Here is a 25,081-nt window from a genome sequence, read left to right on the forward strand (position 1 = left end):
CTACTAGAATCATTTGGATAGACTTTAATTCCTTAAAAGTCATGGCTTTGAATAGGTATTTGCAAAGAAATATTTCAGATCTGAACACTCAATGACTGAGTGATAGCCTCTTATCACAATCATTCCCTTTCAGCCTCAACCGCCCCCCCCCCCAAAAAAAAACAGCACCTGGTTTTTACTCTATATGATTCATCTTCTTTCAACACAAGGGATCTCTGCTACCTCCCTGAGTGCTGCTTTCCTCCATCCTCATAGGTCAGATTGCCTTGATTTCCCAGCTCATGTACTACAGAAAAAAAAAATCAAGCCTATACTGGGGAGAAAGAGATTCTCTGATTGATTGATTGATTGATTGATTGATTGATTGATTGTACATTGTGATTCTACCTTTATTCTTGCATTGGCTGCCCCTTGAGTACAACATAGGTCAAGAGCTGTCCTGCCACTCCCTGAGGACCTGAAGACTAAGAGTCAACACCTTTGTAACTATTTCCTTTTATGAACAATCCCTTTGCTTCATAAACCCTAATTTCAGCCCCACCTCCCTTTGTGCTGAACACATCACAAGGAAGTCACTTTCAGACTGAATTCAATTTTCCCCATGTCACTGCTCTGACTCATTCCCAGTTCTATTGTGAATAGTAATAAGTATCATTAATATAAAGTTTTTGAACATTCGAATAGTGTATATATTAAGCACCTATGTGATAAAAAAGAGCATGACTAGCCGGGGGTAAGTCCTGCAAATGAAACAAATAAAACAAAGACAGGAGTACTGCAAATTCTAGAAAACCTATTGCAAAAAGCAAAACTTTTTAAAGAACCATTCAATTATTTAAATTACTCAGTCCAACAAGACTTTTCAGTGTATTTGAACAAAAATTAAGCGGTAAGATAATAAAGAATTCTATCTCCATGAAAGAGTCAGTGAATCATTTACAAAAGAAGTTCAAATACTATACTTTCCATTAGAAATAATTTTAGTATTTTATGATGAATCCATTCAGTATAACATAATTTACCTTTTAAAATATAGCAATTAAAAGTATAAATCAAGGTATATATTTGCATTTTCAGGAGCATGAAATTACATCAATATATAACCAAATAGAGGCCAATGGTACAGTACCTTACTCATCCTTTAAAACCCACATTTACAGAGGATGTTTAACCTGGGGGTCATTTGTAGATTTCAGAGTTGTGTTTCTTTTCTTTCTTTTTTTTTTTTTTTTTTTTTTTTTTTTTTTTTTTTTTTTTGTATTTTTTAGTGAAGGGTCTACAGAGTATTCAGGGTCTCACTACTAGATCGGACTCACAGTGATCCACCTGTTTACAGCCTCCCAAGAGCTGGGATTACAGGCAAGTGATACCACGCCCAGTCTCAAGAGTTTTGCTTCTGTAAATAAAATGATTATGCTTTGTGGCTATCTCAACATAAGTTAAAAATTTTCAACTCCTCCTATTTAGATTATTTATTAACATATTTCAAAACTAATATTAGTTCCATAAATACTTTAGAGAATTGAAAGTATTTATTTTTGGTATGTTTGGTGGATCACACAGACTGTGTGTATGTGTGTGTGTGTGTGTGTGTGAGAGAGAGAGAGAGAGAGAGAGAGAGAGAGAGAGACCTCTAGGGAAAAAGCATGTCTACAGCTGTTGTTGAAATACATAAATTTATTTTAAAACTGTCCACAAGAAGGGTATCTACAGCTTGTGGAGAAATCTGTGGAAGTAAAAAGCTGATACCATGGTTGTGCAAACATGTAGTAGAAGAAGCAGCGGCTGCTCTGCCACCTGAGCATTCATGTCTGTGACTGAGGCCAATGTACAGACACCATATTACACAGGGCCAGAGTTGTTCTAAGCTCGAAACACAGAACACATGTGCTTGTCAGGACAAGCAAGTCCTTGTTTTAACGTTCAGCTCTTTGAGTAACTTCTTTAATTTCTGTCAGGACACTGGATTAAGTCAAGTAAGCTTCCTCTGAAGTACCTTGAAGATGCATCTTTAGAGAGCTAAATGGAAACATATACAGAACAGCCCAAGCCTGCTGTACAGGCTGGCTCAGGCATCAGATCTCCGAGACATGCTGTAGATGAGGATGAGATGGTGGAATAGGCTTCATCACATCTCCATTTATCTCTCCCCCTCACTCTCTAACATTTGGGGAAGGATTTTAAAGTTAAATGCTTCTTGCCATCATATGTTCATACAAAAGGTGAATTTTGGCTTAAGTCAGAAAAAATGGTCAAACCCGAAGTCATAGTTGAGGGGAAATGGCATATGCAATATTATAGCATATATTCACACAAGGATTTGGTTTTTTGCTTTGTAAATAAAAGAAAAAACTCTGTAAAAAAAGAAATTACATTAAAACAAAAAGTTACAAATATAAGACTGTAAGAAATAAGTATTAGTTATATGGATATATATGTGAAGCAACATTAAATATTAAAAATATGTGATAAAGTTTTATACTATAATACAGCAAACCTACTTGAAAAATATTTATACATATGAAAAGTACTATAACGTAATGTTAATGAAAATAGTTTAGGTAACATTGTTGAAATTTTTCACAAATACTATTTTAAAATTTGTACTTCGTTGTGAAGACCAATGAAAGACTATCAGGCAAGAGATACATGATCTAAGAATGCATTTAAGAAAGATAAGGGAGGGCTGAGGAGATAGCTCAGTAGAATAAGCTCTTAACTGGCAAGTACAAGGTCCTGAGTTCAATCCCTAGTACTGGAAAAAAAAAAAATAGAAGGATAAGAGAGCCATTTTTCACTGCTTCTGGATTACACATTATATTTGAAAATGTAGAACTTCCAGAGTGAATTCATGAGTCCTTATTTCTCAGTGATTTCTATGATAAAGCCATCCAATTTTGAATTTGAAAGAGTCCAAGAGCCCCTGAATCAACTTCCCACTTTCTCACAGGCACATGAGACTCAAAGAGAATTAGCTAGTATAGCTCTTGGAATGAACAAGTAGTTGGTGAAACAGCATAGGCTAGAATAAAAACTGTAACAGCTAGTGTTACCACAGGTTTTGATTCTTTAGCATGCATTATTTCATACAAAGTTGGGGGCCGGGAAGATGGCTTAGTAGAATAAATGATTCTCTGGCAAGCGCAAGTGTCTGAGTTCAATCCCCAGTTCTGCAAAAAAAACCTCAAAAAACAGTAATCCCACCATGACCTTCTATATGCATTTCCATGTAGCACAGTAGCCAGAAAACCCTTTCACATTTCCTTGGTGTTTTTCCCTTTGTGTTTTCCTGAGCTCTGCTGCTGCCTGCAAACACTGCCTCCTGCCCTGCATCCTTACCTAGCCCAACACACAGGCACAGTGCCACCTTCTTCTGTCCACTTGTCTTCTAGTAGTCATGTGCTGGAAGTGGTAAAAGGAGTAGATGTTAAGTCCAGTGGTTTAACCTGCTCTGTGCACCTACTTAGGGTCATCTCTGTATATCTGTTCCATACATAGTGAAAAATAGCACTTATTACACAGAGAGGGATTAAGGTGCAGTGCCCATTAATGTATAGAAAGTATCCTCCAACGTTAGTCGGTCTGCTGTGGTGAGGAATGTGGTGTCTGATAACATCGGCAGAAGCAACACATCCTCTTGAACTAAAAATGGCTCTGTAACTTGTGAAGGAGTCACAAGATTTTGCGGGCCCTGTCACTTGCTGTTCTGGGTAATCACAGGTTACCAGAACAAATGACATTCTTACTGTTCATCAAATTCCCCATCTATTTCTGATTCTGTTCCACAAGTCATGCTATTGGTTCAAGTTATTCAAGTTGATTCCTTCAGACTTGTTCAGCAAGTTAGATTTTAATTATGTGGGATTTCCTCGTTGGGCTTCAGCTCACTCATAGATACGCATAACACATCAGAACCACTTCAGTGGGACTCTTGAAGGAGTTGGACAAGCAGGAAAAAGGATCTCTTCATTATTCAGGACAGAGATGTATAGGTAAGACCTGCACATTTTTGTCTCTAGAACTCTTAAAATTTTACTATTGCATTTTAAAGTGCATAAAAATTTAGAGAAGTTTAAAAACTTTTGGCTATGGACAACAATCTTTTAAGGACCTTCCCAAAAATTTCACTAAAACATTTAGATATTGTTTCAAACAACATGCTTAATACTTTTTAGGTAAAGTATGGCTTGATGGGGTTCTTCAAGGAAATGAATAAGCCTAAAGGATGGCTTGGCATTTAACCAATCTTTAAATAAGGAAGTGTTTTTATTTTTCATATTTCACTTTTCAAAAGGTTAATGTGTGAATTTTAATGTGATTTGTAAATCCCTCCTTGTGTTGCTCTGGAATTTTTGGTGCGTTCTGTATCTTTGCTTGTATCATCGCGTCATTCATGCCTATTCAATACACTAGGAGTCCTGAAGTCTTTGTTAAGATAGACAGGATTCTCCTACCTCTACACGATTATGGATTTGTTATTTTAAGGAAAGCCCTTGCTAAATTTCCACAAAAACATAACATGTTTGGATTTGCTCTTAGTGAGCAATCATTTTCATACATCATTGCACAAAAAGCAACAAGTTGTGGCCTAACATGCCACCATTCTACCAGGGAGTAGAATCTCGATACAATGGAAATCACTGCATACACTGATGGGCTTCTGTGTGTACGCAGATGTGTAGCTGGTGCATACTGTTGTTCTACAAGCACACAGAAATGCGACATGGTAAGTCAGGTGGAAACAGGTCAGCAACAGCAAGAACAGAGGGTTGCCTTGATGAATGAAGCTGAATTTAGTTTAAACTTCTCAAATATTAGAAATTATAGAATCAAATTTCAAAATATTTGAAGTAATAAAATATATGTAATATTATGTGCAATCTAGCAAACAAAAATTAAAAGATTTCATATCAAAAATAGATAGCATGAAGTCATAAATCTATGCAATAATTTATGTATTGTCTGTCGTCATTTTATTAGAAAAAATACACAATTATACTTTCTGATAAATTATCAATCTATAAAGATAAATGTGTAAAGTGTAATAAGGAATACAAAACACAAATCTGACTTGTAGATTATAAAAAGTATAGTAAGGAATATAAAATCCAAATCTGACTTGTAGGAATAATGACTCCATTATTCCTAAAATTTCTGTGATTGAAAAATATTCTTTGGGCAATCACTTTCCATTTTGAAATGTATTTCACTGAAATAGTTTAATCTTAAAGATTTTTTCTCTGATTTTAAAAATGATTCACGTATATAGCTTCAAAACATCACTCAAAGGAAAATGAAAATAATAAGAGATAGACAACTTCAGATTGTCTTCAATCAAATTTTTTAGAGTTTTCCATCAAATACGGGAAATATGACACTCAGAAATAATCTTGACAATCACAAAGAATTTTTCTTTGGAATTTTCGTTTCTCTGGTCTACATTTTTTATACATTTTATCTGCTGAATAGGCTGCATCTACTCCTACTAATTAGTTTCCCTGTTGCATTAAATAGAAATTCTGTAACTCCTATTCATGTTTTTCCTGGTTGATGAGTTAGTTTTCTGAAAACAAGAAAAAAGGAGCCACCATCCTGAGTTGACAAAACATTAGCAATAGCTGTGAGCACTTAGTTATCAAGCGGAGGGTGAGTGGCTGAAAAGCAATGTATTCTGTCAACCCGTGTGAAAATCAGTATTTCCAGTGAGACAAGGGAAGCACTGGGAAGCTCCAGCTTTGTCAACGTCTTCCAAATGCTTTGAGGGGTCAGGATAGCCAAATCGGGTAGAGAAAGGGAAACAGAATTAGAACCATAATTTTTAGATATTTCTAGGAAAATGCTACTTAATGTTAGATAAATCTGTGAATAACACCGAAACACCTTTCTTTGTAAGTGGGCTGTCTTAGGATGTTTGATTGCTTTTATACGCAAATCAACCCCCCTCGTCTCTTCCCACTTGTCCTTTCTAGAAGTTTACACAGAAACTTGGCTTCTTTTCACCTCCCCCTTCTTCTCTGAAGAGGGAAATCCTATCACACTCTCCAGAATCTGGGCAGCTCTGGGGTGATACCATCTGAAGATGCTTGAGCGTTGAAGCATTTCTCAGCTCTGTGCAGAGAACATCTGTAGCCACTAGATTAAACAGAAAGTACCAAAATTGAGAAATCTGAAGAAGGTTTGAAACCCAGACTTCAAAATGTGTCTTAAAGAAAAGCTTAAAGTAAATAAGTGTATCTCAGTGTAGAGACAGACAAGTCTTAGCAGGACTGCTCCCATCAAAACAAATCTTATTTGTATTTCCTTTCCTTTTGTCTGTGCTTGTGAAGTGATTAGCTCACTGGGACGTGCCAAAGCCCATCAGATGCCCTATCATCCAAGGGCGCAAAAGCACTTGAGACCAAAGAGAAAACAATTAACGTCTAAAAATGCACTCCAAACTGTGCGTGTGACTTCAATCCTGATTTTTGAACTGTTCCTTCATTCAGAAATTACTCATATTTTCAAACCATTAGGCAAAGACAAGTGTGCATTCATATACTTTTATAATTAAAGACTCTAAAATAGTGTATTTAAAGTACCAGATATGTAATCAGGCCGCAAAGGTTATATGTACACTGAACACACACAGATTTTATCTCCCTTGCTATTATTCTCCATGTAATATAATGTAACAGCTATTTGCATAGCGTTTATATTATGGTAGGTATCTTAATATCATCTAGATGGTTGGGAAGATACAAGAGGACAAAATGGGTGGTAAGCAAATATCATGCCATTTTACAAAAGGTACTTGAGTGTCTGAGAATTTTGCTGTCTTTATGGAGTCCTCACCAGCCCCCTCAAATGCTGCTCACTGACTGTTCAAGTCCTTGTCTACAGCCATCTTGGGCCACCAGCTACAACTGCTGCTGCAGATGTGATCAAAATATGTAGGAAAATCTCCTCCAGTTAATCATAGGGATTATGTTTTTTCCAGCAAATTCTCTCATATCTTCCTTCAGACTACTTCCAAACTTTTTCCTCTGAAATGCATTACTTTTCTTATAATTATGCTGTTCCAGCTCCCATGAAGGCTGTTGTTGGCAGCCTAAACATAAGTCACAAGGAAGAAAACCACTATCTGTTGTTGTAGAGAAACTTAAACTTGTTCAATACAACTTTTTAAAATATGTTGCTCTGACTTGAAGAAACTTTGAGCCAAACTTGGCATGATTTCAGTTTCTAAGAGTTTGCTTTGTTAGACCTTAGTATGTGCTCTTGGTGTTTTAAATAAAAGTGCCATTTGACAGTTCAATATTACTGAAAATTAAAAGGATTTCAGCAAAGTTTAAGTATATGAATAACTCAGCACAAAGTAAATGATACGTTCTATTGAGTATTTACTATATATGTGCTAAAAGTATGGACAGAAATACATCAGAAACTAATTTTTAAAGAATGAGCTGAAATTTATAGTCTGTGGATCAAAAATGTATTCAGGTGTATCTTTTCTAACCTAGACTAGGTTTTGTTCTGGTACTTTTACTTCTTAGGCAAAGTACTGCCAAGTTGTAATGAGTGAAGACATGTCGCTTCCATCTATTGGAATATTCCTATTCTCCATGGAATATTCCCATTCCAAAATTTTCTATACTATCTTCAGGTTTTTTTTTTTTTTGGTACCAGGAACTGAACTCAGGACCTTGTGCTTGCCAGGCAGGTCCTTATGCCTGCTGAGCTATCTCCATGGTCCCTATCTTCACTTTAAAAAAAGAAAACAAAACCTTCCCTTGACCCATTTTTCCTTTCTGGCTATAAACTCATTTCTCATCTCCTCCCCTAAAAAGCAAAATTCTTCTAATAATTTGTTTAGATCCACTGTCTCTATTTCTGTTTTCTTCTTCCTTTTATCCTCTTGCTTTTTAAATTTTTTATTATAAAATATATCACACAAAGCCCAGTTTAAAAATAAGTTTCTAGTGTGCACAGTAATATAAATATAGACAATATACTTTATATTTCTAATATAGAAGAAATAAGCTTAAATATTTTCACCCTAAAGAAATTATAATTTTAAAGGGGTGTGTTTAACTATATTCAAATAACACAAGATCTACCTGTATCAATATATCATATGATCTCCTGAGATTTGTATGATTATTATATTTATATATATGAGTTAAAAGAAATACCAATCATATACTTTAAGGGACTACCATTTCTTTTCAAAAGTCCTTAACACCTGTTCAAAGAGATATATAAAGTATTTGTTCATCAATAAGCATGTGGTAAATACAGTATAATATTCATAAGCCAGAATTACTAGCTAACAGTCAAATAAACAACTTAAATTTCTATAAGATTATCTCAGGTTACCAGGATATTCAAAGATAATCTAACATTCTTAACTTAGGGAGATTTTAAAAACTAATAAAATAATACTATATTTAGGGCTGGGGAGATGGCTTAGTAGAATAAGTGCTTCTCTGGCAAGAGCAAGGGCCTGAGTTCAATCCCTGGTTCTGCAAAACATAAAATAAAATAAATAAATAAAATAGTACTACATTTAATACATGACTCTAATCCAAAAAAAGTGAATGTACCATAGGTAGATTTGAAAGAGGGTCATTAAATCTACTAGGAGAAGTTGCTTACAGAATAGAACAAGGAAATCAAACTGAATATAAAGGATCAAGTGAATTTTATCTGTAATGATTTATTCCTTAAGAAAGACTATAGTGCAAAATATTACCAATTTTCAGTTCTGGACACTGAGCACAAGACTCTTTTATATAATTATATTGGCAAAGAAGGTCATATTCATAAAAACAACTTGCTCAATCAATCCCAAGCCAATCACTTTATGCAGAATGATGGCATATGCCTGAAGATAGTCCTGACTATATAGTCAAAAGTATATGTCAATATGAGATAGCACAAATCTCATAGAGTAAAATATAGTTCCTGCTGTGGCTGATGTGAGACCTTTAACTGAATGGGTTTGTATTAATGCTTTAAAAATTTGCAAAGCAATTTAATGTTTACTAGTTGTCGTAAGCAAAATAAAATCTTCCTAAAGATATGGGCATTCTTTTAAAAGTGAACTATAGGTATTCAATATCTATTTAAAAGGTATAGCATAACTAATATCTTAGGAGCCCCTCTAGACACTTCCACAGCTGCATCCTGTCCACTGATGCAGTGGGAACCAAACTCAGGACCTTGAACTCCTCACTTTGCCCAACATCACTGTTATCTAGCATGGTTTCTTAGTTCCCTTCATTTTCTTTATGATTTTACCACTTATGGATCTATGCCTTAGAATATGTGGTCTATTTTACCTCCATTTAATACAAATGAGATCAAAATTATATTTTATAAGGAGTGTAATAGTTTACTTATGTTCCCAGTTACATAACATTTCATTATGAGAGTATCTTATAATTTAACTACTCTTCTGTAGTTTACCATTACAAATAAAGCAGCTTTGAACATCTTAAACAGGTCCAATGATAAAAATATGCAAAGCTGACTTCCTGGTATGTTTCTACAAATGAATTTTCTGGATCACGTAATGGGTACTTGTGTATCTTCACATATTCTCTCTTAACCTACTACAGACAGTTTCCTATGCCCACAGCTGGTGCCTTCACTGATCATCTGAGCTGTAAAAATCCAATAGGCAGGTCTATGTGTTCATTTTTCTTAACCACTATCACAGTTCCTTCCTTGAAATATGGTCTTTTCAAAGCTTCCAAAACACTATTATTTGATCAAATTTTCTTAATATTCATTATTGGATTCTCCTCATTTTCCTCTCTTCCAACTTTTCAGCCCTCTGCAGGACAACCTCATCTCTTCTGTTACTCCATTTATTTGTATATGATTACATCCAGTCCTATGATTTTCAATACTAATGGTTCCTGAGCGAGCACATAGCAGTCCCTCGAGTTCAAAACCATTCAATGGAAAACCTGAAATAATTTTACTCAACACCAACTTGTAACATTGTATGGTTAAATAAGTCATTTTGAATCTTAAACACCCAAATGCTATATTTAATACTTCCTTTGGCAGTATCTGTCTTTTTACTCCTAATATTATGCTTTTCAATTCATTCATTGGACCAATATTTGTCTTTGAGTGCTTAATTTGTGTGAGGAGTGGTTAGGTGCTAGATACACAGAACTGGAACAAAAAGGTCCAAATCCTGAAGTCATGTTGCTTACTGGAAAAGCAGACACTTTGCAAAATTAAATAAGCAAATAGTGGTGGTAAATGCAAAGTTTAAGGGCTCTGTTTAATTGGATAAATGGAAGACCTGTCATTGAAAACATTTATTCTGTGGAAATCTCAGCAAAGCAAGCAGAGTTTTTATGGGAAACCATAGCCTTTCAAGCCAAAAACGAACATATTAATGATTAACATGAAAATATGTGATTTCATTTTTATTTATCTAATAAGGGAACACTGAAGCAAGTATTGTGATAGGATGACCTAAACAAAGTTCCGATTTCATAGAAGACTCTTCAGAGGAAGTATTTTTTTAAGCAGAAACTAAAGTACAGGCAGAAAAAAAATCATACTAATTTTTGAAGGCCATATTAAAGTCTAAGAAATACAAAGACTGGAAAACATTCAACTGGAGTCAGATGTGAGAGAAATGTCAATGATTTTCAGGTTTTGCACAAGAGAATAGATTTAATACAGGGTACAAATTTATAGGATTGTCTTGTAATATTCATTCAAAAAGTCAAATGCAGAAGAGCTGAAGAGATCTGCATGAGCACTAGAGACCAAAAGAATCCTGGATCCCCTGGCAATGTCCCAGAGGAGTTCAGTCCAGAGCCCACGACAATGTCTCTCGTAAGTCCATGTCAAGGATCTGACCAAGAAGGTCAAAGCCCAGTGGTGGAAGCTAGAAAGTCAGACCTGGCAAGGTGAAGGCTCTGTGCCAGCAGGCTGAGTGCTCTGCACTGCTGCCAAGAAGGGATGCTCAAGGCAAAGACCAGAACTTCCCCAAGAGAACTGCAGCCATCCCTGGTGACAGGGCAGACAGTAAGGACTGCAGTTGCTCTCACAAGAACAGCTGAATAGGAAAACCAGCCACAGCAAACTTTAACAGGAATATCAACAGCAAGTCATCTTCTCTCTCCTTGCCCTTTTCGTCATTTTGGAGCAGTCCTCAGATGGATTCCAGAACCTCGCTGACTCAGTTCAGCTGGGTGTTCCAAGTTGACCATTAGTTAATCCACCGCAAACTTGGTGGGTTCTGAAATCGCTTACTGAGAAAAAAATAAAATTCAAAAAAGCAGGGCCGGGGAGATGGCTCAGTGGAATAAGTGCTTCCCTGGCAAGCACAAGGGCCTCAGATCAATCCCCGGTTCTGAAAAAAAAAAAAAAGCATCCATTTGGTTGGGCAAGGGGAGGTTGTATTAAAAAGGAGAAGGTGTGAAGAATTCAGCCTCTGAAATGTTGAGTTCTAAGTCCCCAGTGGGTATATGAAAAATAAAGTTGAATATTACAGTCTAGAAATCATATGTAGGTAAGTGTTTCTCTAAATGTTTTCTAAACTTTGGCAAATCTTTCTCTATCTTAATCATCCAGGGAACTTATTAAATTAATGCAGAATTCATTTCTGTACAATCAGCCGTACTGAAATTATCTGTCTGGGTTGGTGTTAGATTAAGGAACTTGCACTTTTCTAAACTTGATATAATTCTTATGCATGCAAAGATTTGAGAACTCTTGGCTTAAATGATAAAAATGATGGGATGAAATCAAAAAGAGAGCAAGAAGAACACTCAGATGGAGTGTGGAATAACAGTAGACACTTGGAATGAATAGAGGACCATTATGTAGAGGAGCAGCAACTAGCAAAAGATATTTGAAGTAGGGATAGGTAAAGAAAGATTAAAAAACAGGGCATGGCACCAGAAAAAGGTAAAGAAAGTGTTCTAATGAAAAGGGATGATTTGGTGAAAATGAAAATGCTTCTAGGAAGGCATCTCATCTTCTCTTAGGAACACAGATGTGCTTTTGGTCAAGGATAGTTCTTAAACTTTTTTTAATGTCCTTAGAATATAAAAATTACTTAATAACTATTCATTTGTTGAATATTCACTAACTAGTGTGTTTATAAATACCCAGTTTTCTTGCATTACAAAAAAAATAGAAAGAGCACAGGTAAAAAAGCCAAGAGACCCAGCTGCTGGCCCCTCCTCTGTCCACTTAATCTGAGCTGGTCTATGTGCACCTGTGTAACAGGAACGCAGAAATGGCTGCTCTGAAGCACAGCCCCACTGCTGATATTCTGTGACTATCAACCTTACAAAGTGCCGTCAACCTTATAAAATGTTGTTACAAAATTATCTACAACCTGAATATTTAACATTTTTATTAGTCAAATATATTTTTAAAAATAATAAAGGGAATACCAGTTCTATCACAAGTTAAAAATTCTATTCTTCAGCTGATGCTAAACTTTGTATGGTAGAAGTACATGAAATTTATAGTTAATTAATCCTTATGAGGCTTTGAGGTATGTATTTACCTCTACTTTATGACTAAGAAAACAGCCTCAGAAAAGTTTTGACACTTGTCAGTGGTCACATGACACTATTTGATTACAAAATGTATGATTATTACTCTCGTATTATAGTCATAGTGTATCTCTATTATACTTTCTATATTACCTGAGCAGTGATTAAAAATACAGTCTCCATGGGGCCAGTACCAGATGCACATTTTTATGTAAAAACAGAAGAAACTAAGTAAACAGATGCATTTGTTCAGCATACAGAGAAAACTCCCTTACACCCGGGGCTGTCTGTGGCTATGTGAAGATTTTAGTGGTGTTCATAGAGTAGAGAGAGTCTCCTAACCAGCATGCAGTCCACCCCTTACTATTCAGATTTATCAAGGGAAAAGTTTAGGATTCAAATCACCACCAGTCTCCTCTTTCCATAGATTTGACTTGCTAGCACTGACATAGAGCCAGCCAAGCACCAGACATTATTCCATCTATGTTAACACACTCGTTCATGTTCACAGCAACCAGAGTCAGTTACTGTGGTTAGCTCCACTTTGCATAGAAAGAAACAGAGAAGCCAGATGATTTCCCAGGTTCATGTAAGTGGTAGAAGTAGGATTTGAATCCAGTTCACCTAGATTCAGAGCCTTCCTTTTTCTGCTTTACTCCACTATGTGTCCTAGAGCTTGCAATCTATTGGAGGGTGACGAAGATGACTACACAAACAATAAAGATGTGAGTAGACGGCTCTTTTAAGGGAATGAAGTGTTTGCCAGGATGGAGAGCATGTAGTTAAGGTGGGAGAATCTTCTCCAAAGAGGAGTAATAGAAGTGAGAAGGAACCATCAGCATGAAGGAGAGAAGAGAGGCAAGAGCATGAAGGTAAGGGGAAAACCCATCGGCTCTTTCCTCAATGAAGAGTGGAAAACAAGTCAAAGGACACTTACCTGATCGTGGGATCTCCTACCCTGCTCTGTGCCTGCTGCCTCCCAGGCTAAAGAACACAGGTGCAGCACTTCTGAAGTATGCGTTCTACTGCACAGGCCAAGATCTACTCACTTCATAGACCTTGAAACTCTGCTCATTTTATTACGACACAAAATCATCCTGGGAAAATGATACCGAGTAGCTCGGTTCTTCCTTGTGCATCTGAAAGCAAACTGGGAAAGAAGCCACTAGGATTAAATTCAGAAGGGACTGCCTACAAGATTTTTCAAAAAAACATTGATGCAGCTAAATATTACTCAAGACCATTTAAAACAATGAAGGTTTGGCCCGTGATTCACTAGAAATCATGTTTTGTTATTTTTTTCCTAGGTAAAGAATTAGCATTTACTATATGTAATGATTAAACAACTGTGGTGAATATCAGAGGAGGTCTAATTCCAGTCCACCCTTCTCAACAAGTTACCAGTTAATAACCCTCAATCTACAACACTGAGAGAACAGTCTGTACATGGTTGGATTCTATACTCCATTATCTTCTGTGATTTATTGTACTCAATTTGTGCTGAAATATCTTTCATGTTTTAAGCCCTTTACTGATAGAACTTTTTTACATCTCCAACCTATGATTTTACTGATCTATTTCTTCTCCACCTTTCACTCTGTCCTCAAAATATTAAGTGTTTAATATTAAGAACCTGCTATATATCTTTCCATCAAAATCAAACAGGCAGCTTCTTTGGCAATTGTTAGAATCTTTTTTAATGTGGGTCTTTATTGAGCAATCACACATGGAGGATGCATGAGCAAAAACAAATAAACCAGTGCCACCTCCTCCTCCAGAGTATGCAGATCCCCAGTCTTTAGGCCATGCGTTGTAGTGGCCATGATGAGTGGAGAATATCTTGATCGTTTCTGTGTAGAGTTACAGATCACTGGTACCCAAACCTTTCATTGTTTTATTTTGTATAGAAAGAAATCTTACATCCTGTTCTGTGTTAGGGTCATGAAGCCATAAGTTAAAGTTTTGAATATGTCATAATGATTCCATAGCAAAAGAAGACATGTTCTTGACTTTTGGAAAAAGAGAAGGAGCTAGGGTGTCCCCATAAAACCACTCCATTTTGTCTCTGAACTACTCTAATTGTATCTAAAACTTTTATCACACAAAATATAATCCATAGATGACTTCTGAGAACTTTTTAGAAAGGTAGACTCTTGAGCACAACCACAAACCCACTAATTACAAATTTGCATTTTAATAGGCAATTCATACCTACTTAAAATTGAAGAAGCACCACTCCAGAAACTGCCATGTGCAGCTCTAAGATAGCCTCCCAAGCACTCAGAATGCAGAGAGGAGGAGCGCAAGCAGTTTCCTTCTGTATTTAAGTATGAATAACCCGCCCTCTAAACTGGGTGTGCAGGAGATTCCCATTTCTCACCAGCAAGGCCAGGTGCCTCAGGTGAGTCAGAGCTCACAAAGCAGCATTTTGCTGAGTATTAAGAACATCTTATTCCTCAAAATGCTAAGTTCAGGCTGCAAAAGAAAATGAACTAATGGGAGAATTGAGCAATGTAGAAGGAATGATAGGCTTTTTTCTTTTGATAGCTTGGGTAAAACCATGAATTTTCTCTGAAGTTTCTCAGGCTTTTTTTTTTTTTAACCACTATGACATATGGCAGGAGATTGAAATGTGTGATACATCTTGTGAATATAACTGGGTATTTACTTGTTTATTCATTTATTCATTTATTTGAGTCAGGATCTTGCTATGTAGTTGAGGCTGGCCTGAACTCATGAAGATCTTCCTGCCTCAGCCTCCAGAGTGCTGGGGTGACAGGCCTTCACCACCACACCTGGCTATAACTGAGTTTATAAGCAGTTCCCAACATACATTTGTAACTCCACCTAGAAAGTAAGAAAGAATATGGAAGTGAGTAGGAGGAACATTACCCTAGTATTAAGTGCTTTAAATTGTTAAAGAGGTAAATCATGTCAAACCTCCAATGCTTTAACTAGTATATATAACAATTTCCTGCCATCAGTAGTAACATTAAGAACTCCTTCCTGGGAAGTCACGTTGAATATGCAGTATTGCCCAAGGGACTGCTGCCTGTGGGAAATCACTTTGAAACCTGAGCTCAAAGGCTTGTTCAGTCTTTTTCTGCTTGTGGAAATTCAATCCTGTCCTAATGTCCATTGTTTGCAGAAAACTTGATAACTTATTATTGCAGTAAAACCAACAATCATTAAAATATAATTTTTGTTTTTAAAATATTTATTAAAATATATTTACATACCATAAAGTTCACCCTCCTCAGATGTCCAACTCAATGGTTTTCAATATATTTATAGAGATATGCAACCAGTCCCCAAATCCAACCGGGACATTTTCTCCCCAAAAACTCCTCAACTGCTTAGGTCACTCAAGTACTCATTTCCCAAATATCATTCTAACAACGAACAGCACATTCAACAATACTATTTATATTGTCATGAACATTTATGTATGATTTGCAGAGACCTGACAAAATGATGTTATCCCTAGTAAAGCTCATAGAGTATCTTCAGTCATATAAGATAAAGAGGAAAAAAGGAAAACATAAGAAATGAAAAAGAAAAGGGAAATTCACTTTTTTGAAAACTAAATTTAAATAGGAAAAACTGCTCATTTGTCTAGTTTCTGAGAAGCAGACAAGAAAGCAAGTCTTCCACTAAGTGGTGGGTTTCTTACTTGGAGCTAGTTTGCACTCCACCTCCTCGTCAATGACTACACTTTCTGTGCTCAGAAGGAGCACAGTGCTAGCAGGGAGCAGCAAGGGCCTCTACGACACGTGTGAGGCTGCCCCTGCCATCACTAATCAGCAAGAAGACAGACAGGTGACCTGCACCAGGGCTTTTTGTTACAGTCATTGGTATGAAAATATTGGGTATATTTCTCTGATAACAATAGAGGAAATAAAAGTATGAGTCCTATAACATTAAAAACCTGATGACTCCTAAAGAATTATATTTAAAATATTAGCATCATAAACTTCCCAAAGAAATATTTCCATTAGTTCTATTGCTTCAAATCACCTAGGCAAGGTCACCTTCGTAAATGCTGCCACCCTCACCATAACATACTGTGACCATTTTGAGAAACAAATTTTATAACCTCACTTGTGGAAACAAGAGCCCACTAACTGTGCAAGCGTACAGTGCCAGCAAAGTTGTCCATCCTATAGAAGCCAGTGTGTATCAAGTGTGCTAGAGCAGTAATCATAATGTTCTTTGAAGTCATGCACTGGCTCTTCACAGGAATGCTGTGCAATGTCTGTTGAGTGAGGCCTGCCACACTTCACCAGCCTGAATCCAGGCAAGTTCTTCAAACCTCACCATCCTTCTTGCTAGACCCTTTCCTTGAGGAAGGTGAGACACAAGTGACAACACAGATATACCATCATCTTCCTTAGTCTAAAATAAGGTAATATCTAACAAAGCCACCAATAAGCATCAGGACAGACTTCCATGTCCAACGATGGGTGCTGAACTTTCCGAATTCTGATTTTTATTTTGAAGAATAAACTCCGTTTTGTATTAGTATGTGTTTGCAGCCATAATAAACACATTTATTGAGGGAGATTGGTATGTCCACATGCCACATCTTAATTCTTCATATTTCTACCATCTCCCACCTTCATAGATCTCCTTCCCATCTCCACAATGTCTGTCTCCCTGTTTCCTATCATCTTTTTTTACTTCCTCCTTAAACTATTGATACACCAGATTTCTCATATGTGTTTGGGTCAAGAATGTCCTTCAAAACCCTCACATGCTCATAAGCAGGGTTGTCAGAAGGTGATAGAATAATAGGGACAGCACTGGCTTGCTCTTAGATTAAGTCTGGGTGAAAGTGGTGGGTCTAAGAACATGCCTTGAAAGGGTATCTCTCACTCCAGTTCCTCCTTTCTCTCTGTCTCCTGGCTACCTTGATGTGAGAAGCTTTCCACTGCTAATGACCATTTACAATTCTGTTACTGTGCTTAAGGCTGCCAAATGTGGACTGAAACTTCTGAAACTAAACGCCAAAGTAAATCTCTTCTTTAAATTGTAGGAGTCAGGTATTTTGTTCCAGCAGTGATGAAAGTGGAAAGATATCATGTAAGAGAAACCTTGCAATATTTATTCTGTGTCTGATTTATTTCAGTGAGCATTATGGTCTCAAGGTGCATCTGTTTTTCTATAAATAACTCAAATTTATGTTATGTCTTGCCTTAGTAATACTCCACTGTGTACATATGCCACACTTTTTACACACTCATCTCTGGCGGACATATGACAGATTCAGCTATTGTGAGTTGTTCTGCTATAAAATGCATATGTATGTAACATTGTAGTATGAGGTCTTTAAAGCTTTGGGGAAGGTAGAATGAAATTTCATATACATATAAATATATATATGGAGAGAGTGATTGTAAAGATTTGCTTTTAAAGAATACAAAATAATCATAGAAGGAAAAAACAGCATTAGAAATGATACAAGATTTCATTAGACAAAGTAATAGAAATTCAAAAATGCTGGCTGTATTACATGATGCTATCTTCATATAAGTTGTTCAGATTACCAGATATAAACATGTAGGATTCATTTAAAGAAAAACTTAAACAAAACAATAGCAAAGAAGTTATAAGAAATTCAAAAGAGAAAAAAATGGAGTAAAAAAAAATTTCTTTTTAGTTATGTATTTGGTACAAGGTCTGCAGGGTCTACAGTAGATAGTAGATTGGACTCATAGTGATCCTCCTGTTTTCAGCCACCTAAATGCTGGTATTACAGGTGCATGCCACTGTGCTGTCTCATTCGCTGTCACAGCATGCCCTGGGGTGGGGCTGGCATGGCACACGAGGGATCGAACCCCAATCCATGCATCTGCTTAAAAAGGCACTTTAATCTGCTGAGCTATCTGGCCAGCCCTAAGGGAAACAAAGAAGGCTGCTTCTCTTACTTTGATTTTTCTTTTTTATTAAAGTACCAGAGATAAAACTCAAGACCTTGTGCTTGCCAGGCAGGGGCTTAGGCCACTAAGCTATCTCCTGGGCCCCCCCCCCAAAAAAAAAAAATTCAAGCATTAACTTCTCCTATCAAAAGACCAGCAGAGGAAAGTGAGAACTTAAGGATTAAACAACAAAGAGAGGGCAAGGATAAAAGCTAGGAAACATGACAGGGGCAAAATGATACATTTATAAGCACAATATGATTAAGGCAGTGATCTTGAGAATCTTCAGCAGGTTTTGGAAACTAGCAGTTAATTTGCAGGATTCTCACCCTGACTCACTATATATGCTGATACCTGTGAACTAAGCAACTGCACTGAATAGCAATGTGCAATACTAGGGTCATGCTTGGAATGCCTGTTGCTCTGGTCTTCTAAATACGTAGTGCTTGTCATGTCATATCAATTACTACTGTACTGTCTCTCAAGTAAATGTTTGTTTTAAAAAAAAGGTAATAAATGAAAACAAGAGACAAGAAAAAAATGTCCTAGGACTATCCTGCTACAATGCTGTATATGGTTAGATTTCTAAATTTCTGTGTAAAAATATGTAACTGTTTATTCATACTTTTATATAATTATTTTTCCTTCATATTCTGTAAAGATTTAAAGTTCAACATCTGATGGAAAATACCTGTTCCATGCTATGTCTAAGATGTTTGATATTCAGACAGATAGTGAGGGTAAGCTCAACCGCTTATGTTATAGGGTAATAATATCATTAAGCTTCTCTTTTGGAGGGTTAAAAACTTAAGTTTGCTGACCAAAAATTAAAGAAAAGGAAGGGCTACAAGGACAGTCAACATTTTGACCTTAGCCTTTCAAGGTCACTGAGGACTCAGGACATAAGAGAACCTGTACTGTAACATCCTGTAACTCAGTGGTGTCCCAAATTTTCTGATCAAGGAGATTATGGGGCCACAGAGGAAAGTGATCAATGATGTAGAGTGTGCCTAAGGAGAGTCACATGGGCAGAAAACATTCTCTCAGTCTTTCACAGAGAGCAAATTGGTCAAGCAATGGTTGTGACTCATCCACCTGGCTGACATTGACAAAGGATCTACAAACTGCAGTACAGGGTTTCAGGATAAATCCTGGGGGATTTGACTGACCTTGTCAGATACAAAAGTTACATTTCTTTTATATTTTCATACAAAAGTATAAAAATGAGGTATAAAAAGTAAAGCCATATTAATATGTTGAGTTGTAAAGGGCTCTAGTCAACAACTTCTGACGTTGCCAGTCCTATGCAAACCCACTACTATTATGGACTACTGGATTAAGTTGAATTATTTTGCTGAATTCACTCACCTACAATATTTAAATGGCAATGGAATACCCATATCTGACAAAACTAAAGAAAAAATGGGATATAAGTGAAGAACCATTTTGTATCTGTGTATACAAAATCGTTGGGATAGATATTTAGCTACTTTCTCTTAATTCAATGAGAAAAAAGATTTGTACCAACAGTGTTTGGACAGGATATTATGTCTGCATCTTGTACTGTGAATATCCACTATGAAGACAACAATATGCAATGTATTAATTATTGAAACTGTCCTATTAATCTGTTTTGAAACTGTCTCATTTCTATTTGTTTCTCAATAAAATTGATATAAAAAGGCAGAAATCTACAATACAATTATGCAAACTATCCTTCCTATATACCTAAATATATCCTTTTCCCTTCTTTCATTTGTCCTTTTCCTTATCCCAGTTTTTCCTTCCCATTGAACAATTTCTTTCCCTTTCACAATATCTGTTGTACCATTTAGATTTTAATTATTCTTTCAGGCTCTCATATTAGTGAGATAATATTATGTTGTACATGTGGATCTTATTTATTTCACTTACCAGTATAGCTTCTAGCTACATCCATTTATCCACAAAGCCTCAAATTTATCTTCTTTTATAGATTAGTAAACTCCATTGTATAAAAATACCATATCTTTTTTATCCATTCCTCAGTTGATGGACATTTGGGTTGTTTATAAAATTTAGCTATGACAAATTGTGCTGCTGTAAACATGGATGTACATATATTGCTGTGGTATGATTTCAATTCTTTTGGAAAAATACCCAGGAGGGGAATAGATGGCTTGAGTGGGCCTTCCAATCCTAGATTTCTGAAGAATCTCTATACTGATTTCCATAGTGATTGTACCAGCCTACATTCCCACCTACATTGGAGAAGGGTTCCTTTTCCCCACATCCTCTCCAGGATTTGTTATTGGTTGGCTTCTTGAAGCTAGCCAATTTTTCTGATGTAAGATGGTACCTCATCATTGTTTTAATTTGCATTTCTTCAATGACAAATGATGTTGAACTTTTTTCATATACTCATTTGCCATTTTTGTCTCACTGGTGAATTTTTTTTGTAAGAATCTCCAATCTTACTTCCATAACAATAGTCTACATTCCCACCAACAATGTAGAAGAAGTAGAGAAGGGTTCCTGTTTTACACACCTTCACCAGCATTTGTTATTTGTGGAGTTCTTGATGATTTTCATTCTTTCTGGAGAAGGTAGAATATGGGCATTGTTTTTCTCAATGTGTATTTCTAATGCCCAATTATGCTGAACATTTTTAGGTACCTACTGACGATTTGTGCTTCTTCTTTTGAGAAGTGTCTATTTCAATTGCCTGTTTTTCGGTTGATCTTTTATTAGGAGATTCAATTTTTTTATAGTTCTGTATAAAATCTATATATTAGTCATATGCATGAGAGGCAACTGGTAAAACATTTGTCCTATCCTGTCAGGTGTATCTTCAGTCTGTTAGTTGTTTCACTTGTTAGGAAGATTTTTAATTTGAGGCTTATCTGTTTTTATTTATTTATTTATTCATTTATTTATTTATTTTATTTGTACAGGGTCTTACTACACAAACCGAACTTGTAGTGATCCTCCTGTTTTCAGCCTCCCTAGGACTGGTATTACAGGCCTGCACCACCATGCCTGGAGTTGGTCACCAGTCAGTGCACCCGGGGGCAGGGCCAGCATGGCATGCAATACCAGGGATCAAACCCTGGTCCCTGCCCTTGTGTAAGCAGGCCGTTAGTCCACTGAGCTATCTCACCAGCCTAAATTTTTAATTTGATAAAGTCCCATTTGGTATTATTTCTTGTCCAATTGGGGTTATATTCATCATATGTATGTTTTTTGTACCCAGACCATGATGCTTTTATCATTGTTGCTTTATAGCATAATTCAAAATCTGGGGTTGTGATGTTTCCTGCTTAACTTTTATTGTTTGGGCTTGATTTTGGCTAGTCTGGGTCTTTTTGGGTTCTACATAAATTTTAATGTTTTTATAGTTACATGAAAAATAATGTTGGCATTTTTATTAGAATTAATTAAATTTCTGTTTCATTTCTGATTATATGGCCATTTTTTAACAATATTGTTTCTGCCTATCCAGGCACAGGTGATGTCTTCATTTCCTATGTCCTTTTCAATGCCTGTTTTCAACGTACTATATTTTTCATTATATGGATCTTTCACTTCTTTGGTTAGTTTGATTTGTAATTATTTATCTGTTCTGAAGCTACAGTGAATAGGATTATTTTGCCCATTTCTATCAGTGGGTTCATTGTTGATGTACAGGAACATTATTGATTTTTGTGTATTGATTCTGGATCCTGCTATATTGCTTAACATTATTTCTGAGAGTTTTCCAGTAGGTACTTTTAGGTTTTCTACATACATATCCTTTTCATTTTTTTCTTTTGCCTGATTACTCTATTTAAACATTTGAGTACTAGACTAGTTCTATTGTCAATTTTGAATACTACATTGGGCAGGAGTTGTGAGAGTGGGCACACTTATCTTCTTCCTGATTTCAGAAGGAATGTGTTCAAGTGTTCTTGCTTAGTGTGATATCAACAGTGAATTTGTCATAAATTTTCTTACATTTTTAAGATAAAAATCTTCTATATTTATTTTCATCAGGGTTTTTCTTTTTTTACAATGAATGGACACTGGATTTGTCAAAGACTTTTTTCTGTATCTATTGGGATGATCATGTGATTTCTTTTTCTTTGCTTCTGCTTATGTGATTGATGCATTACATATATTGATTTACATATGTTGAACAATCTTTGCATTCTTGGTATGAAGCTGACTTGGTCATAGTATATGATCTTTTTAATGATGTGTTGATTTCTGGTTTCAGTGTCTTGGGAAAGGTTTTTACCTGTGTTCCCTAAGAATACTTGCCTGTATCTTTGTGTTGAATCTTTACCTGCTTTAGGTATCAGGGAAATGCTAGCTTCCAGAATTTAGTCTGCAGTGTTCCTTCCCTTTCATTTTCATAGAAAGGTTTTAGTATGGAACTTCCCTGAAGTTCTGGTAGAGTTCAGAGATAAACCTCTCAAATCCAGGGTTTTTCTTAGTTGGTAGATTTTATATTACCATGTCTATTTCATTGCTTGCTTGTTCCATGCTGGGTTTTATATTTTCTTGGTTTAATTTTGGTAATTCACAGGTAATTTTTCAGTTTCTTCTAGGTTCTTTCCTTTATTGAATTAAAACTTTTTAAAGTAGCTTTTTATAATCCTTTGGATTTTGGTGATGCCTGATATAGCTTGTCTTTTTTTTTAACTCTCTGATTGTATTCATAAGGAGTTTTTTCTGGGTTTTTTTGGGGGGGGAGATTGTTATTGTTTTTGAAAAAAAAAGTCTTAATGTATAGTTCATCTTTGCCTTGAATTCATTGAGCAACTCAGACTGGCCTTAAAATTGTAGTGATCCCTCTAACTCAGGCTCTAAAATAATACTAGAATTACAAATATATTTCACCACATCTGATTTTGATATGAATCATTTTCTTTTTTTTCTTTTCTTTGGTAAGTTGGCTAGCTGTTTATCAATGTTATTTATCCTTTCAAAGAACCAGCTCTTTGGTTCAGGTTAGAGTTTTTCTCCTTAATTTCATTAATTTCCACTCTGATCTACACAACTCCTTTCCTCCTACTAGCTGCATATTTGGGCATCACTAAGTTTTTTATTTGGGATTATTCTTTCTTTCCTATGTTTGCATTCACAGCTATAAAATTCCTCAGAACTGATTTCATTGTGTCTAAATAGATTTTGGTATGTTGTACTTCCATTGTCATTTGCTTCTAAGAAATTTTTTCTTTCTTCTTTGGGTTCTTTTTGAGGTTCATTTGTTATTCAATAGGGTATTATCTAATTTCCAAATATTTGAGTAGTTTCTGGTTTTTGTTTTTGTTTTGCTATTTATTCCTATCTTTATTATTCTATGATCCAATAGCTTGTGTACAAGTATTTCAGTTGTTTTGCATTTATTGAAGCTTGCTTTATGGCCTAAAATATAGTCTACTTTATAAGATGTTCTATGTACTGCTGAGGAAACTGTGCATTCTATTGTTGAATGGAACACTTTGTCAATATTTATTAAGTCAACTTGTTCAATGCAATGGTTTAACTGGTATTTCTTTCTTGATTTTTTTGTAGTTTATTTACCTACTTGTGAGTGTAGGGTGTTGAAGTCACTTAACTATGATTGTGTCAGAATATGTCTGTCCTTTCATGTCCAGTAGTTTTTGTTTTATGAAGTTGGATGTGCCAATAGTCAGTGCCTAAATGTTTACAATTGTTATCTCTTCCCATTGAAGTGTTGCCTTTATAAGCATGTGTTGGCTAACATTTTCTCTTCACATCACTTTTGAAGTCTGACATATCTGAAAATAAGATAACTATTGCTGGTTGCTTTTGGATTTGAGTACTGTCTCAGTTACTATTCTCTCATTGCTGGGACAAATATCTGCCACTCGAAAAGAAGGAAGAGGGGGCTGGTGAGATGGCTCAGTGGTCTAAAGAACCTACTTAGAACAAGCTTAGCAAAGCACAAGGACCGCGGTTCAATCCCCCAGCACCACATGCCAGCCAGCCCCTCCCCCTGGTGGGCTGAGCTGGCCACACAGAAAATAAATAAATAAATAAGATTAAAAAAACCAACTAGGATGCAGGAAAAAATAATTCAATACCTGCAAAACGATGCAAAGATGAACAATGTGAGACTAATAGGCACCAATGAGAAGGAAGGCATCAATACAAATGATATAAAAAAAAGAAGGAAGAAAAGGATTATTTAGCTCACAATTATTGGGTTCTTCAGTGTATACACAACTGGCTCCAAGGCAGAGTGGCATATGGCAGAATGCAACCTTTCATGTGGTGGCAAAGAGCAAGAGCTAAGGCAGCTAGCTAGCCTCTCTCCTCTCCTAACATTGTAATAAAAATTACCTGCCCCAGGGCAGGTGCAGTACCCACACCCACAATAATCAATTACAAACTCCAGAGAGCTTCCTGCTACCCTGCGCTGGCGGGACCAGTCCCAGTCCAGGTGCAGCATGGGCAGGACCCTCTCCCGCCCCCTCGGGCCGCACCCCACCACTCCACCTTACCCGCCCCACACCTCCCGCCGAGTAGGAATTTCTGCCGACTTCCGGGAACCCCCAGAACCAATCCTAGCCCAGGTCCTCAGTGGGAAGGAGCTGAGCACAACACCCAGATCTAAGCCAGACGCAGCTGGATAACTCCAAACTCTGTAGAGCT

At 36.3% G+C, this 25,081-nt stretch overlaps 1 protein-coding gene across 1 annotated transcript in view; it reads left to right on the plus strand.

The window, feature by feature from the left end:
• The first annotated feature begins 3,757 nt into the window (after positions 1 to 3,757).
• The window catches only part of Tmprss11d (transmembrane serine protease 11D), a 91,874-nt gene continuing 70,550 nt past the window's right edge, over positions 3,758 to 25,081 (plus strand). The window contains exon 1 of the mRNA XM_023704182.1: positions 3,758 to 3,992. Coding sequence (XP_023559950.1) covers positions 3,985 to 3,992 — 8 coding nt within the window. The 5' untranslated portion in view covers positions 3,758 to 3,984. The remainder of the gene's footprint in view (positions 3,993 to 25,081) is intronic.

Source organism: Octodon degus, unplaced genomic scaffold, assembly GCF_000260255.1.
Source record: "Octodon degus isolate 3935 unplaced genomic scaffold, OctDeg1.0 scaffold00191, whole genome shotgun sequence".
In the NCBI taxonomy this organism is placed as follows: Eukaryota; Metazoa; Chordata; class Mammalia; order Rodentia; family Octodontidae; genus Octodon; species Octodon degus.